General features: G+C 36.2%; 1 protein-coding gene across 9 annotated transcripts in view; it reads right to left on the reverse strand.

Moving 5' to 3' along the window:
• NF1 (neurofibromin 1) overlaps positions 1 to 17,992 on the reverse strand; it is a 254,686-nt gene that overhangs the window by 149,733 nt on the left and 86,961 nt on the right. For all 9 annotated transcript variants that reach the window (XM_082442253.1, XM_082442255.1, XM_082442249.1 and 6 more), the window contains 3 exons: positions 16,482 to 16,613; positions 7,317 to 7,451; positions 3,837 to 3,950 (listed from right to left, as the gene is read on the reverse strand). In XM_082442253.1, the coding sequence (XP_082298379.1) occupies positions 3,837 to 3,950; positions 7,317 to 7,451; positions 16,482 to 16,613 (381 nt within the window). The remainder of the gene's footprint in view (positions 1 to 3,836; positions 3,951 to 7,316; positions 7,452 to 16,481; positions 16,614 to 17,992) is intronic.

A 17,992-nucleotide genomic window follows, 5' to 3' on the forward strand; every position in this document is an offset into this window, starting at 1 on the left:
GCATCTTTTCCAACCACAACACTATGAGACTAGACACCAACTACAAGAAACAAACTACAAAAAACACAAACATATGGAGGCTAAACAATATGCTACTAAACAACCAATGGGTTACTGAAGAAATCAAAGAGGAAACAAAGATACCTGCAGACAAATGAAAATGAAAACACGACGATCCACGAAAATCTATGAGATGCAGCAAAAGCAGTTCTAAGAGAGAAGACTACCTCAGTTCTAAGAGGAAGCCTAGCACAGGAAACAAGAAAAATCTGAAATAAGCAAGTTAAACTTACACCTAAAGGGACGAGAAAAAGAAGAACATACAAAACCCAAAGTTAGTAGAAGAAAAATCATAAAGATCAGAGCAGAAGTGAAACAGAGACTAAAAAAGCAATAGAAAAGATCAATGAAACTAAGAGCAGTTCTTTGAAAAGATAAACAAAATTGATAAACCTTTAGCCAGCCTCATCAAGAAAAAACGGGAGAGGGCCTAAAAGAATAAAATCAGAAATGAAAAAGGAAAAGTTACAACTGATACCACAGAAATACAAATGATCATAAGAGATTACTATGAACAATTATATGCCAATAAAATGGACACCTGAGAAAAAAACAAATCCCTAGAAATGTAGTCTCCAAGACTAAATCAAGAAGATATAGAAAATATGAACAGACCAATTACCAGTAATGAAACTGAATCAAAATAAAAAAAATTCTCAACAAACAAAAGTTCAGGACCAGAGATGGCTTCACAGGTGAATTTTACCATTTAGTGAAGAGTTAACACCTATCCTTCTCAAACTATTGCAAAACATTGCACAGGAAGGAATGCTTCCTCACTCATTCTACGAGGTCACCATCACCCTGATACCAAAATGAGACAAAGCTATGACAAAAAAGAAAATTACAGGCCAATATCATTGATGAACACAGATGTAAAAATTCTCAACCAAATATTAGCAAAATGAATTCAACAATACATTAAAAGATCACAGGGCTTCCCTGGTGGTGCAGTGGTTGAGAATCTGCCTGCCAATGCAGGGGACAAGGGTTCGAGCCCTGGTCTGGGAAGATCCCACATGCTGCGGAGCGACTAGGCCCATGAGCCACAATTGCTGAGCCCACACGTCTGGAGCCTGTGCTCCACAAGAAGAGAGGCCACGATAGTGAGAGGCCCGTGCACCGCGATGAAGAGTGGCCCCTGCTCGCCGCAACTAGAGAAAGCCCTCGCACAGAAATGAAGACCCAACACAGCCATAAATAAATAATTAAAAAAAAAAAAAAATCACACACCATGATCAAGTGGGATTTATCCCAAGGATGCAAGGATTTTTTTCTATATCCACAAATCAATCAATGTAATACACACCACATTAACAAAACTGAAGAATAAAAATCATATGATCATCTCAATAGATGCAGAAAAGGCTTTTGATAAAATTCAACATCCATTTATGATAATAACTCTCCGGAAAGTGGGCACAGAAGGAACATACCTCGACATAATAAAGGCCATATGCAACAAACCCACAGCTAACATCATACTCGATGGTGAAAAGCTGAAAGCATTTCCTTGTAAGATCAGGAACAAGACAAGGATGTCCACTCTTGCCACTTTTATTTGACATAGTTTTGGAAATCCTAGCCACAGCAATCAGAGAAGAAAAAGAACTAAAAGAAATCCAAATTGGAAAGGAAGAAGTAAAACTGTCACTGTTTGCAGATGACGCGACGCTATACATAGAAAATCCTAAAGACACTACCAAAAAACTATTAGAGCTCATCAATGAATTCAGTAAAGTTGCAGGATGCAAAATTAATATACAGAAATCTGTTGCATGTCTATACACTAAATACGAACTATCAGAATGAGAAATTAAGGAAACAATTCCCATTTACCATCGCGTCAAAAAAATAAAATAAAATAAAATACCCTGGAATAAACCTACTTAAGGAGGCAAAAGACCTATACTCTGAAAACTATAAGACACTGATCAAAGAAACTGAAGACAACACACAGATGGAAAAATACACCGTGTTCTTGGACTGGAAGAATCAATACTGTTAAAATGACCATACTGGCCTTCCCTGGTGGCGCAGTGGTTAAGAATCTGCCTGCCAATGCAGGGGACATGGGTTCGAGCCCTGGTCCAGGAAGACCCCACATGCTGGGGAGCAACTAAGCCCGTGCACCACAACTACTGAGCCTGCGCTCTAGAGCCCGTGAGCCACAACTACTGAGCCCATGTGCCACAACTACCGAAGCCCGTGTGCCTAGAGCCCGTGCTCCGCAACAAGAAAAGCCACCACAATGAGAAGCCCGGGCACCGCAATGAAGAGTAGCCCCAGCTCGCCGCAACTAGAGAAAAGCTCACGCGCAGCAACGAAGACCCAATGCAGCCAAAAATAAGTTAATTAATTAATTTAAAAAAAAACAATGCAAGAAAATAAGTGGTGCTGGGAAAACTGGACAGCTACATGTCAAAGAATGAAATTAGAACACTCTCTAACACCATATACAAAAATAAACTCAAAATGGATTAAAGACCTAAATATATAAGGCCAGAAACCATAAATCTTCTAGAGGAAAACATAAGCAGAACACTCTTTGATATAAATGGTAGCAGTATTTTTTTAGATCTGTCTCCTAAAGCAAAGGAAATAAAAGCAAAAATAAACAAATGGGACCTAATTAAACTTAAAAGCTTTTGCACAACAAAGGAAACCATTGACAAAATGCAAAAACAGCCTACTGAATGGGAGAAAATATTTGCAAACTATATGACTGATAAGAGATTAATATTCAACATATATAAACAGCTCATACAACTCAACATCAAAAAAACAAACAACCCGATTTTAAAAATGGGCGAAAGAACTGAATACACATTTTTCCAAAGAAACATACAGATGGCCAACAGGCATATGAAAAGATACTCAATATCAGTAATCATCAGGGAAATGCAAATCAAAACCACAGTGAGATATCACCTCACATCCGTCAGAATGAACCAAAAGAACACAAATAACAAATGTTGATGAGGATATGGAGAAAAGGGATCCCTTGTACATTGTTGGTGGGGATGTAAACTCGTGCAGCCACTGTGGAAAACAGTTTTTTTCTCAAAAAATTAAAAATAGAACTACCATATGACCAGCAATTCCACTCCTGGGTACATATCGGAAAGAAAAAAAATACTAATTAGAAAAGATACATACACCCCAATGTTTATAGTAGCATAACTTACAACTGCCAAGATATGGAAACAACCTAAGTGTCCATTCATCCAACAGATGAATAGATAAAGAAGATGTGGTAATGAATACATATACATACAACAGAATACTACTCAGCCATAAAAAGGAAAGAAATTTTGCCATTTGCAGCAACATGGATGGACTTAGCAGGCATTATGCTAAGTGAAATAAGTCAGACAGAGAAAGACAAATACTTTATGATATCACTTATATGTGGAATCTAAAAAATCCAACAAACTAGTCAATATAACAAAAAAGAAGCAGACTCACAGATACAGAGCCCAAACTAGTGGTTACCAATGGGAGGGAGTTTGGGGGGCAGGCAATACAGGGGCTGGGGAGTGGAAGGTACAAACTATTGGGTGTAAGATAGGCTCAAGAATGTATTGCACAACATGGGGAATATAGGTAATATTTTGTAGTAACTGTAAATGGAAAGTAACCTTTAAAAATTGGATTAAAAAAATTTTTAAACAAAATAAAAATTAAAGAAAAAATTTAAAAGGAATAGATTAAAAAAAGGAATGTACGTAGTTACAACTTTACCTTCAAGAGCCTAGAATTCATTTTCCCCTTACCTCCATTGCTTCCTGAGCAATCTCTGGCATGTGTGACTGAGGAACCAGTTGGACGAGCCCTGTAATTAATTCTGCGGTACTGCCTTGAGTTTCAGGCCCCTGTTTTCTTGGATTCTGCAAAGAAAAAAGCAAATTTCAATTAAAAAAAAAAAAAATCGCTGGACACAGGTTGAAGGGTGGAGGGAATGGAGGCTGACTGCTAATGGGTTCTAGGTTTATTTTTGAGGTGATGAAAATGTTCTAGATGTTCTAGACCTAGATAGTGGTGATGGCTACACAGCCTTGTAAATATACCAAAACCAGTGAATTGTACACTTTAAACAGGTAAAAACTTCATGGTATGTGAATTTTACCTCAAAAATAATAATAATTGTGGGATTTAAAAAAAAAAATCAAAACTGCTTTTGTTAAGAATTCTCTTAATCTACATCTATACTTGTTCATTAATGTGAATAATATCCAGAGAAAATCCTAATTAAAAGAAAACAAAAACTAGGTATTAGCTTTTTAGTTAAGAAATTACATCAATAATGGAAGTAAATAATTTTTTTTCAGCAACACTACATTGGCTAAATAATATACCTCTGATTTGGAACTTCTGGTTTGGGATCTTAAAATTGTTGTGATGAAAGGCAAAGAATGTGCATGCTTGACGAGGACTACACGATTATCCTGTGTAGCCCTCTCTTCCAGTACAAGGACCTACCCAAATCCACACAGGGCTAGAATCCACACCTCCAGATCCCCATACTTCAGGCTTTTTCATTGCGGAAAGACATTGTATCCAAAACAAAGCGGTATATACATGTGAGTGTCTACCTACTTAAAGAGACTAAAATGCTTCCTGTAACTTGGAAGAATCTATTTACACTTCAAGCATATATGGTTCATTTAAGTGAGGCCAATACAATTAGTGCCCGTATTTTATTTTGTTAACTACACACTCTTTCCCATTACAACAATTAAGGTAAGCCCTTACCCCAGTGTATCTATAATTCAAAAACTGTTTGCCTATTTTTCTGACATTTGTATTCATTCATTAATAACCCAATAACATTTACTGAACACCAAAGACACAACAAGTAAAAAAGACATGTTTCCTACCCTCTTGGAACATGTAGTCTGGTGGGAAAGACAAACATCAATAAAATAATTAGATCAACAAGTTTAAATTGCAAATGAGAAAGAACTATGAAGTTACATGCTGCTATGAGCACCTGTAACAGGGAAATGTGGTATAGGCAGGGATGCTTCCTTAGGGCAGTGATAACAGCTCAGAATTAGGAATTACTATGTCAAGAGGATAGGGAAGCATTCTGCAGGCAGAGGAACTGCAAGTGCATGGATAAGCATGAAGGAATGTAGTAAGAGGGAGTGAAAGGCCGTCATGACTAGAGTAAAGAAGACAAATATAATGCTAGATGTTGCAGAGATGGTAGGTGGGAGTCAAACGCTGCAAAACCATGTAGGTCTATTTGGAGTTTGCTTTATTCCCAAAGCAACCTCAACTAAAAGGTTTTAAGCTGGGCAGGAAGCATAAGATTTGTTTTTTGAAGATATCACTGTAACTTCAGTGCAGAGAAATGATTAAAAGCAACAGATGATGCAAGCTGAGCAATTAGGAGGCTTGAAAAATTGAGAGTAGTATGAATTAGGATAGAGAGGTAGAGATAGAAGACAATAAAATCACATTACTTTAAAAAACCATGACTGAAATCACTTAATAGTTATTCCTATATTTATCCTATTTACTAAGATTTAGATTTTTATAGGTAAAATATAAAATAATCAAATATTTACAATGAATCTTTCACAATTTTAACTTACCTTTGATTACTCTGAGAAAAGTTGTTTAACCACTAGATGGCAGCAAAGAAAATAATTTCTATTTTAAATGCTCCTTTTCTGCTTGCTAAATTTTAAACGTGGAAAACAGCACTTTTTGCTTAAATTCTTGTTCCTTGACAATAAAATATTTAACACAAAAGGCACTGGTGACTTTGATGTATTCTCTGATTCTGAATTATAGCTATGCAAACAGAGTGGTGCTAATATATGACATGCATGATGAAACAACACCACAAGTAACCTGGGCTACATAACAAAGAAATGAGGGGAAAAAGTTATTTCATTCCGTTTATAAAGTCTTAATGATAGATTTTAGGACTTTTTCCACACCAAAGTTCTAACAATTTATTCTATTAGACTCCCAAATTTGGATGGGCTTTTCAAAGAGCTCAAAACAACATAGGCCTTTTTTGCGGGGGGGGGGGGGGGGGGGGGTCACTAATCCTTTTGGGAATTCTCTCTCTCATCTCTTTTCTCTCCAGAAAAAATATTTACATAAATACTTCTTTTTTAATTCAGAGGACTCAAAGAACTCTTGAAACTATGCACATCAAGTTATGAACTCCTATAGTATAGTAATTTGAAAAATATACCATCAAAATTAAAAGTACCCTTAGCACTTAAAAAGCCTGTTGCTGAACAAACCAATAGGAAAGTTTTCTGGATGTTGCGCTCCAAGGACTGAAGAAATTCCACAGGAGTTAAATATGTTATCCTATGAGCTTCATGATATATTTCTGTTATGTTTTGGGCATTAATAATATTAGTGTTAATGTTAACTGTATTTTATTAATAGTAATAATACGTAACATTTATTTAGTGCTCATTATGCATTTATTTTGCATTGTTCCTAAAAGCATGACATGTACTATCTCAGTCTGCTTAACAAGCTAAGGTAGGAACTATTATTATCATCACAATATTTTAGATAAGAAAACTAGACACAGAGAGGTTAAGTCACCCAAATCACATAGCTAATATGTCTCCAGAACCCATGTTTTTCATCCTTTCATATAACTGTCACTCATTTTCACTTGTTAGTTCCTAATTATCTTGTGTACTACAGTGATGCTTTCAGGAATCTAATACCATCTGAGGCTGTTAAGAGCAGAGTTACCACAATAACTGAGTGCTAACCATACCCATTTTTAACTCCTTTTCCTCCCAATACAGTATACACAGGCAAAGCCAGTGATATTAAAAGGCTGATGACAGGAAGAAAGGGGGACGGAAAAACTCAATTTTTTGGCAATAGCAATTGGAGACTTAAAAAACCAACTGTATAGATATAGGAAGCACTCAATTTATGGTTGCTTCATTACATCTAAACCCCATCCCAGGATTATGCCCTGAATAATATATAATCTGGTAGCCGGGTATGGACAGAAGATCTCACCAAAGTATGTTAGTTTAATGATAAGAAAAATTAAGACAAAAGGTTAAGAAATCTGATCTAATTATATTAGTAGTCTCTGTAAGTTCGTTTTCTTAGGGATCTCTTAGGTTTCATGTATGATCAGGAAGGTCAGTAAGTGTTCTTGAGCTAACAATCACCTTCAAGGTTTTGGCTTTTCAGCTAAACCAAACTAAGTTAGTATGATAATTTCAAGGCATTTTATAAAAAATACTTACACAAAGCAAGAGCTTTGGATCTGCATGAATTAGTTTCACCATGGACAAGAGAAGATACTTATAGCTTCTTGTCTCCAGGTCTGTAGGTTTTTCTTTAAATTTAAGGCTTGTTACTTTTTCTTTAAATGTAAGACTCTAAAAACAAAAACATGACATTCACCTTGTAAGAATCAGACATAAGAATCAGGATAATAGCTATTCAACTTTTTCAAGTAAATCTATTTTTAAAAAGCTTCGAAAAATAAAGGGACATATTTTACACCACCAAATGTGTAGTATTAGTAGAAACATTCAATAGAAAGTATAAGATTAATATAAGTAAGCTTGAAAAGCAAATAAAAATTATTTTTGCAACATTTATATTATTCTTATATAATAAAGTTTAAGTGAAAATCTGCTAAGATACTAAAAGTTTTAATATAAGGTTGACTCCTATGCTAAAAACAATTTTCCAAATGTGAAAATATTAGAGATAAAATATTTATTCTATAGCTCTCACAGATACATACAGTGAGCAACTCATTTAACAAAACATCTCATACAGGTATACACAAATATTTCATAGAATCAATGACGTTATCAACTGTAAGATGCATCATCATTTTATGTACCACAAGGAATGAAAACTCACTGTCAACTGTAAGACATCATACAAATAAGATGAACCCCAATTTCAGAAATGTTAAATAGGTACTTCTTAGAATTGATGAAATATGCTATACAGGCAATCTCTGTATTTAACAGTTTAACTGTAAGATTTTCTTTTTCCTTTAATTGTATTCCATCTCTCTCAAGTTACAGAATGCATGTATTTTGCCTGAAGAACACTGATAAAACAGAGAAAGAATTCTTTGAGAAAAATTAAATCATGGAAAATGTGTTTCAATTACAGAGATACTATGGTAGATGCTGTGTTAATACTATAATTATGGATGTTATTCAACCGGAAATCTAACAATTATACTCTGGATCCAATACCACCTTTCTATCTATTCTTACAAAACATTTCCCCTTTTCCTTTAAAAGGAAACAAAAATGTATGCTTTTGACATGCATGTTTTTATATGCAAATACACAGATAGGAGAATATCCAGCATCTATGGACTCATAATAAAAATGTCCTTGTTGGGCTTCCCTGGTGGCGCAGTGGTTGGGAGTCCGCCTGCCAGTGCGGGGAACACGGGTTCGAGCCCTGGTCTGGGAGGATCCCATGTGCCGCGGAGCAGCTAGGCCCGTGAGCCACAACTACTGAGCCCGCACGTCTGGAGCCTGTGCTCCACAACAAGAGAGGCCACGATAGTGAGAGGCCCACGCACCGCGAAGAAGAGTGGCCCCCACTTGCCGCAACTAGAGAAAGCCCTCGCACAGAAACGCAGACGCAACGCAAGCCATAAATAAATAAATAAAAATTTTTAAAAAAGTCCTTGTAAAAGGCTGAACTTCAAAGGTAAAAAGTACAGATGCATATCTATAACATACAGCAATTATTGTCAATGTTTACATGTGAGAAATGCATTTGTTATTATGCCCAAGAACACTGAAGGTTTTTGTCCTCAGTGTGGAAGAAAAACTATCTAATGTACTACAGGAATGTCACTACAGAAAATAAATAGCAAAACTTACAAATACAAGTTGCTTTTATATTTATAATCGCACAACAAACATCTTACCAAATATATTTAATAAATGCTGTTTTTACTGTTTGCTCCCATTAAACTTCTTTTCATTCTAAGTCGAAGTTAACACCGTAGATCAAGGTAAAACTTTCATTAAACAAATTTATTTATTAAAATGTCACTAAGTGTAACTGTTCTTCCATGATGCAGCCATTGCACAGGAAAACGGAGCAGAGAACAATTAGCAGATATAAAAATCATCTATTTATTAACCATTTCCAAAAAGTAAATAATAGTTTAATTATATCATATCAATCTCAGATAGCAGCATACAAATTTTGTTCCAGCATGGCTGCCTAATACAAAATGTAAAACTTGAAAAATTCTACACCACTCACAATTATTAATTTAAAATAGACTAAAGACTTAAATGTAAGACTGGAAACCATAAAACTTCCAGAAGAAAACAGAAAAAAAAAACTCCTTGACATGAGTCTTGGCAATGATTTTTTTGTATATGACACCTAAAGCACAAACAACAAAATAACAAGTGGGGTGTTGTTTTTCAAACTAAAGAGCTTCTGCACAGTAGAAGAAATGATTAACAAAATGAAAAGACAACCTAGGGAATGGAAAAAAATTTGCAAATCATAAATTGATAAGTGGTTAATATCCAAGATACGTAAAGAATTCATGTATCTCAACAGCAAAAACCAAATAATGCAATTTTAAAAGGGGCAAAGGACACGAATAAACATTTTTCCAAAGAAGACATACAAACAGCCAACAGACACATGAAAAGGTACTCAAATCACTAACCATCAGGGAAATGAAAATAAAGCCACAATGAGCTATCACCTCACACCTGTGACAATGACTATCATCAAAAAGACAAAAGATAACAAATGCTGGTGAAGATGTGGAGAAAAGGGAACCCTTGTGCACTACTGGTGGGATTTAACTGGTACAGCCACCAGGGAAAGCAGTATGGTGGTTCCTCAAAAAATTAAAAATAGAATTACCATAAGATCCAGCAATTCTACTTTTGGGTATTTGTCCAAAGAAAATGAAAACACTATGTCAAAGATATATCTGCATCCCTATGTTCACTGCAGCATTACTTACAATAGCCAAGACATGGAAACAAGTGTCATGAAACTGTGGTACACACACACACACACACACACACACACAATGGATTATTATTCAACCATAAAAAAGAAGGAAATCCTGCCATTTGGACAACGTGAGTGGACCTGGAGGGCATTATGCTAAGTGAAATGAGTCAGACAGAGAAAGACAAATACTGTATGATCTCATTTATATGTGGTATCTTAAAAACAAAACAAAACAGAAAACAAACTCATAGAAAAAGAGCTCAGATTTCTGGTTACCAGACACAGGGAGTAGAGGTTGGGAGAACTGGATGAAAATGGTCAAAAGGTACAAACTTTCAGTTATAAGGTAAATAAGTACTGGGGATGTACAACATGATGACTATAGTTAACACTGCTGTATGGAAAGTTGTTAAGAAAGTAGATCCTGAGTTTCCATCACAAGGAAAAAACCTTTTTTTCTTTTTTTTTCGTATGTATATGAAATGATGGATGTTAACTAAACATACTGTGGTAATCATTTCACAGTATATGAAACTTAAGTTATTATGCAGTACATCTTAAACTCATAGAGTGCTGTGGGTCAATTATATCTCAATAAAACCGGGGGAAAACTCATAGAGTGCTGTGGGTCAATTATATCTCAATAAAACTGGGGGAAAAGACTTGAAAAAATTAAATAAATTTTTCAATTCAAATACCTTTTAATTAGTGACCATTAGTGGGTTACAAAAAGTTAGAAATAACATGCTAAAGAAGAAAGGTATTTCTTGGCTAGAAATGTAAGAAAAATAAACCACCCGTTAGTTTATTAATTAATCTTCCACATTGCAAATAATAGTAGGAATCCAACCTGGTATATACACATTGGCCAAAGAGGAGAGGCAGTCACGCCCAGGAAAAAATTCATGAATCAGAGTACTCAGGTGTTTACAAAGGGCCAAAACCATCTGTTAAGTTAATTAAGGCCATGACTGAATTATAGGCATGTAAGAAGCATGTGATGAGCCAGGATCCCCTTTAAGAAGGAAAATTTTCGTGCAGAATTTACACATATTATTAACAGGCTATCTTATTTTTAAAACATAAATGATTAGTGCTGAGATAAATATCTAAAATTTTTAAAAATACTACAAAAGTAAAAAATGGAGAAGCTATGGCTCGATGTTCATGTGAAAAAGGCTAAAGAATTTAAATGATTAAAAGCTTAATCTAAAATAATGCAATCTTTGACTGTATTAGTAGAAACATCATATGCAGACACAGCAGGTTAATAGTTTTCATCAATTATTATACCACATCTAGAACACTAAACTCAGAGCTTAATATATCATTTTCATTGAAAAAAAGCAATGAAGATTCTTTCCAGAAGAGAAGCATACCAGATGGAGGAGGGTTTTGAAAGCAGGTCAAGTAAGAAATTCAACAAATATGTACTAGATGCCTATGACATGCCAGATACTGTTCTAGGGACCAGGAACTGGGTGCTAGAGAAGCCAGACAAGGCTCCTGCTTTCATCAAGCTAAAACAAGGGTAGGGGAAGACAGCTGAAGAACTGGAAAGGCACTGGACTGAATGTTGACTATTTACTAACCATATGATGATATGTCATTCATTTAACAGTACTTGTGCCTCAGTTTCCTTAGCTGTTAAAAACAGAGGAAACAAAGCGCATACCTACACACACTTTTGAAGAACCCTTAGCAGTACAGTATAACTTTATTCAAATATCTGCAGTGCTGTCTTTGTGTGCGTGTGTGTGTGTATGGATCTTGTTTTCTTTATTTGATCTCCTGTGCCACTTTTTTTTTTTTAATTGGAGTATAGTTGCTTTATAATACTGTGTTAGTTTATACTGTACAGCAAAGTGAATCAGCTATACATATACATATGTCCCCTCTTTTTTGGAGTTCCTTCTCATTTAGGTCACCACAGAGTACTGAGTAGAGTTCCCTGTGCTATACAGTAGGTTCTCATTAGTTACCTATTTTATACATAGTATCGATAGTGTATATATGTCAATCCCAACCTCCCAATTAATCCCACCCCCTCCTGCAGTGCTGTCTTATGGAAGAATCAGAAGGGTTCTATAGAGCTCCAGAAAAAGAGAGAGGATCATGATAGCTGGGAGTGATAGGGACATGAGTTGATCTTGGTTGGAGAAAAATTTTCAAATACTTGGCTCTTTACAGAAAGAAATTTATCCATATCCAAAATACAGAGTAGTTGTAAAGCCTAGAAACACATATTATTTTAACTTGACACAATGAACTCCTTGATTACTTCTGCAGCAAACTGGAAGCTAAGGTTTATCAGAGCCACAAATTATCTGAGGCAATGCAAATAAGGACAACCCACTGAACATATCATATCATACAGTGGTTCTCAACTGGGGGCAATTTCGTTCCCCAGGGAATATCTGAAAAATGTCTATAGACATTTTTGTTTTTCATGACTGGCTGGGGGGCAAGAGATGCTACTGGTGTCTAGTCGGTAGACGCTAAAGATGCTGTTAAACATCCCACAATGCACAGGACAGTCCCCTACAACAAAGAATTAACCATGCCAAAATGTCAGTAGTGCCAAAGTTGGGAAACCCTGATGTAAAGTATCTCTAAACCATTCATTATGTATATTTGACTGTTTCCAGACTTTATGGGCACTGTAGTTGGCTCTTCATTAGAAGTTTTCAAGCAAAACCTACAAGACTGGCATCTCTGTGTCTGTTTAGCTCATCATGCTTCCCTGGCATTAACAATGTGTTTGGCAGCTAGTGCAAATTCGATATTTCCTATATTTGTTGTCAGACTGTTCACTCACCAGGCTTAAGAGGGGTAAGATTCACCTTAAGGATCATCCAAATTGAAGCATTTTCTTATCCTAAAAAATTATTTCATAGTAGATTTGATGATTATTTTCCCTGATAAGAGTATCAGCCAGAGCTTGGATGGGAGGGGAGTTTGGGGGAGAATGGATACATGTATATGTATGGCTGAGTTGCTCTGTTGTACACCTGAAACTATCACAACATTGTCAATCAGCTATACTCCCATATAAAATAAAAAGTTAAAAAAAAAAAAAAAGAGTATCAGCCAGGAAGCTGTCCCTTGGCCATTATGTACAAATACACATACATATAAAATTTCACAGACTTCCCTGGTGGCACAGTGGTTAAGAATCCACCTGCTGGGCTTCCCTGGTGGCACAGTGGTTAAGAATCTGCCTGCCAATGCAGGGGACATAGGTTCGAGCCCTGGCCCGGGAAGATCCCACATGCCGTGGAGCAACTAAGCCCATGCACCACAACTACTGAGCCTGAGCTCTAGAGCCCACGAGCCACAACTACTGAAGCCTGTGTGCCTAGAGTCCAGGCTGCGCAACAAGAGAAGCCACTGCAATGAGAAGCACACCCACTGCAACGAAGAGTAGCCCCCGCTCACCGCAACTAGAGAAAGGCCGCGCACAACAACGAAGACCCAACACAGCCAAAAATAAATTAATTAATTACTTAATTAATTTAAAAAAAAAAAGAATCCGCCTGTCAATGCAGGGGACACGGGTTCAATCCCTGGTCCAGGAAGATCTCACATGCCGCGGAGCAACTAAGCCCGCGAGCCACAACTACTGAGCCCACACGCCTAGAGCCCGTGCTCCACAACGGGAGAAGCCACCGCAAAGAGAAGCCCACACACCACAACGAAGAGTAGCTCCCACTTGCCACAACTAGAGAAAGCCTGCACGCAGCAACGAAGACCCAATGCAACCATAAATAGATTTATTAAAACAAAAAATGCCTTAAAAAAAATTTCACACACATGTATACATATAAATACACGGATATGAACAGCTTAAGAAAGATTTTTGAAAACTATATATATACTGATACTTTCAGAGAATAATTAGAAATAAAAACTAAATTCTTATCACAGGTGTCCTGGGACCAAAGTAAGTCTAGTTATGGCTTTTATGAAATACTTATCATAAATAGTGTGTATAGTATGTAGCTCCTAGAATCAGCTAATAACTAGGGCTAAGAAGTAAAATAACTTCTAAATGCAGGGAACATTTTCAGACTACCAATAAAGTTTTGTTTTTGTTCAAAAAAATAATTTAGCTTCATTTTCTTTCATTTTTCTTACAGACAGCTGGTAAACTAGATACTGAAGTCAAATTGGAAATGAATATCAACTTTCCACCAATTCCTGTTACTGGTGGCCATTAATTTTCTACTGAAAGAGGCAGAAAACTTAAAACAAAAGTCAAAGCTCTGGGACTTCCCTGGTGGCGCAGTGGTTAAGAATCCACCTGCCAATGCAGGGGACACGGGTTCGAGCCCTGGTACGGGAAGATCCCACATGCCGCAGAGCAACTAAGCCCATGCACCACAACTACTCTGAGTCTGCACTCTAGAGCCTGCAAGCCACAACTACTGAGCCCACCTGCCACAACTACTGAAGCCCGCGCACCTAGAGTCCATACTCCGCAACAAGAGAAGCCACCGCAATGAGAAGTCCGCACACCGCAACAAAGAGTAGCCCCCGCTCTCCACAACTAGAGAAAGCCCGTGCGCAGCAACGAAGACCCAACACAGCCAATCAATCAATAAATAAAATAAAATAAAATAAAATAAAATAAAATAAAAAAGTCAAAGTTCTAACTTCCCAGAGGACATTTGGAATGAATAAATAGGTCAATAAATAATTTTTAAACAGTTTAAGTCATTTTCTAAAACTTTTTAAAAATGAATGTCAAGTTAATAACATTTAAGTAGCTATTATTTATGTTTATCTCCAATTAATTTATACTTGGATTGACATTTTCATTTTTTAAAAAAATTAAGTACTTGGCATTACAAAAACTAAAGATAACTTTGTATTTTATTTACTAAAACATGACTGCCATGCTCTTTTGGCTATAATTTTTTGGGGTAAATAATCCCAAAATATATGGTGTAGCAAACTTCTCTATTTGAACATCAAAGATAAACAATCCTCAGAAACAATGGTTGACAACTGGATCAGAGTGAACTAGAACTGTACAAAACCAAAATATTTTACTGACTGAGGGAACTTGGAAAAAGAGATGTATGCCAGGAAGAAAGCTGTTTAAATTATCTTTTAAGTGTGAAGTGGCTAATTTACTATTAAAACCAATAGGTGACAACATGCCACATTTTCATGTGAAATGACATGATATGACTATAATGGTAACTATACACAGAAAAGTCAAAGAAACCAAGGACTTTTCTGAGGTAGTTACAATGGTCATACATACAGCCACAGAAGCCCACTGCCATGCAAAACAGTGACTGGTTGGCATCTGATCATGTGAGCGACAGCAGCCAAAAAGAATGGAAAATAAGAAGCAGGGCTTCCCTAGTGGCGCAGTGGTTGAGAATCTGCCTGCCAATGCAGGGGACACGGGTTCGAGCCCTGGTCTGGGAAGATCCCACATGCCGCGGAGCAACTGGGCCCGTGAGCCACAACTACTGAGCCTGCACGTCTGGAGCCTGTTCGCAACAACAGAGGCCGCGATAGTGAGAGGCCCGTGCACCGCGATGAAGAGTGGCCCCCGCTCGCCACAACTAGAGAAAGCCCTCGCACAGAAACGAAGACCCAACACAGCAAAAATAAATAAATAAATAAATTTATAAAGTTCCTACCAAAATTCTTAAAAAAAAAAAAAAAGAAAAGAAGAAGCAGAAGACAAAGCACTACCAATCAATGTCAAGAGTTGCCATGTATAATACTCCTGCTATACATGAATACCAAGAAATGACTTCTACCATCTTCTAATTGTCTTTTTAAATTGGTTCTATATGAGTTTCCAAATTAAGAGTATTAATCTGTGAGAATGCTTATTTGAAAATATCTACTTTTATTAAGTTTAAACAGAGTCAAACTTTAATATCAAAGTGCCTATCATTTTAAATGTTCAAAGCATGTTTAATGAAATATGAAATATTATTTTGAATATAAACTTTAAATTTTATTTGTAATTTCCTGTGTGTAATATTCAGCATCCAATGGGCAAAACTGTGCATTAGTAGGAACATTCACTCTAACCCAGGAGTCAGCTTCCCTTACTCACCCCCAAAAGATGAGGAGCTAATCAAAATATTTTGATTCATAAGGAAAAATTAAAGGAAAAAGAAACTAAGAAAAGAAAGAAAAAGTGACATTCATTAAGATTTTAACAGCATTTTGTTAGAAAATATCTCTAAGAAAAGTAAGTTAAACTCACTGAAATAGTGGAAAACATACATCATTAACTAGTATTGCAACAATATTGCAGTATTCAACATACCACAATACTTACTGAAAAGAAAGGTCTCATTTGATTTTCTAGAAAAATCAAAACAGCAAGAATGGGATAAAGACACTGAAAACGCAATTGCAAGAAGGTGGAATTCAAAACTCTTGATTAATCTTACCGGTGCCATTCGTATCGCTGGGTGCGCTCCACAACCCTGGATTGCTTTATGAAGTGTTTCACCAAACATATTTCGAAGTTCAATTGAGTGACAATATACGGCATCAATCTTAGGCCACCAATCCAATGCAGACTGGAGAAAAACAGAGACCATAAGAAAGGAAAAGTCCAAATTTGCATGAGTTATATGCTCTGGTAATCACTGTAGTTTTATGGTTTATCACTTTGTGAGAAACTTCCTAAGACCATGCAAACACACACTATGACTTCCAAAGTCTTCAAGTAATGTCTTTAATTCAAACACCAAACCATACATCTATTTTAAAATATCATAATGAACATGAAACAAATCGCTCACTACATAAGCGTGAGCATTTGAGACTGTCTTTTCTCACTGATAATCTAGTGAATCTGAAAAACAAAGTTTTTAGAGAGCTAATTCTGTAGGCAATCTTTTTCTTTTTTACAAGTTTAATGTTTTACACATTTCAGAAACATATGCATATATAGTATATATTTTCCCAAGGCAAGAATGCTATTATCAGTTTTAAAAGAGATTAGTGGTTCACACAGTGTTGAAGGAATATGTGATAAACCATTACTTATATGCCTACAGACAAACAACAATTACAACATGAAATTAGTAAATGAGATAAAGCTATTAGTAAACCTATAATCTTAAATTGATATGCAATGATGGCACAATACATGAGAAGACTAATGATCACCACAAAGACAAAATGATCATAGCTAAATATTTTTTAGAAGTAATTATTTTATGTAAATATTTTTCTACAGTTTAACCTGTTTATTTAGCTTTGATTCTAGTTTTTAGTGCCTATTTTTTTTTAATTAATTTATTTATTTAGTTTTGGCTGTGTTGGGTCTTCGTTTCTGTGCGAGGGCTTTCTCTAGTTGCGGCAAGCGGGGGCCAATCTTCATCGCGGTGCACGGGCCTCTCACTATCGCAGCCTCTCTTGTTGCGGAGCACAGGCTCCAGACGTGCAGGCTCAGTAGCTGTGGCTCACGGGCCCAGCTGCTCCGCGGCATGTGGGATCTTCCCAGACCAGGGCTCGAACCCGTGTCCCCTGCATTGGCAGGCAGATTCTCAACCACTGCACCACCAGGGAAACCCTTTAGTGCCTATTTTATTTGAAAGTGTATCTTTTACTTTTACTTGTAAATGAATTAATTACTATATTATGAAAAATGACAATTATGAAAATCACTAAAACTATTAAGTTTGTCTATCACTGAATACAAAAATGACTGGATGAATTTTCACTACATATAGAGAGCATGCAAGGAATAGGATGACTTAAAATACAGGCTTCCAAGTTATAATACTCCTGCTATAAGAAATACCTGAAAGAACAATTTGAAACACTAGATAAGGGGATGTGATAGCTTCACATCTTATTCCCAAGTTCCCTCTAATTTGAAACTAAGCTAATTAAATTCTCAACATTTAATTTTTTTAGCCATAACTCTCAGAATATTTAGAGTAGCATC

This window comes from Balaenoptera physalus (assembly GCF_965194825.1).
Source record: "Balaenoptera physalus genome assembly, chromosome: 20".
NCBI lineage: Eukaryota > Metazoa > Chordata > Mammalia > Artiodactyla > Balaenopteridae > Balaenoptera > Balaenoptera physalus.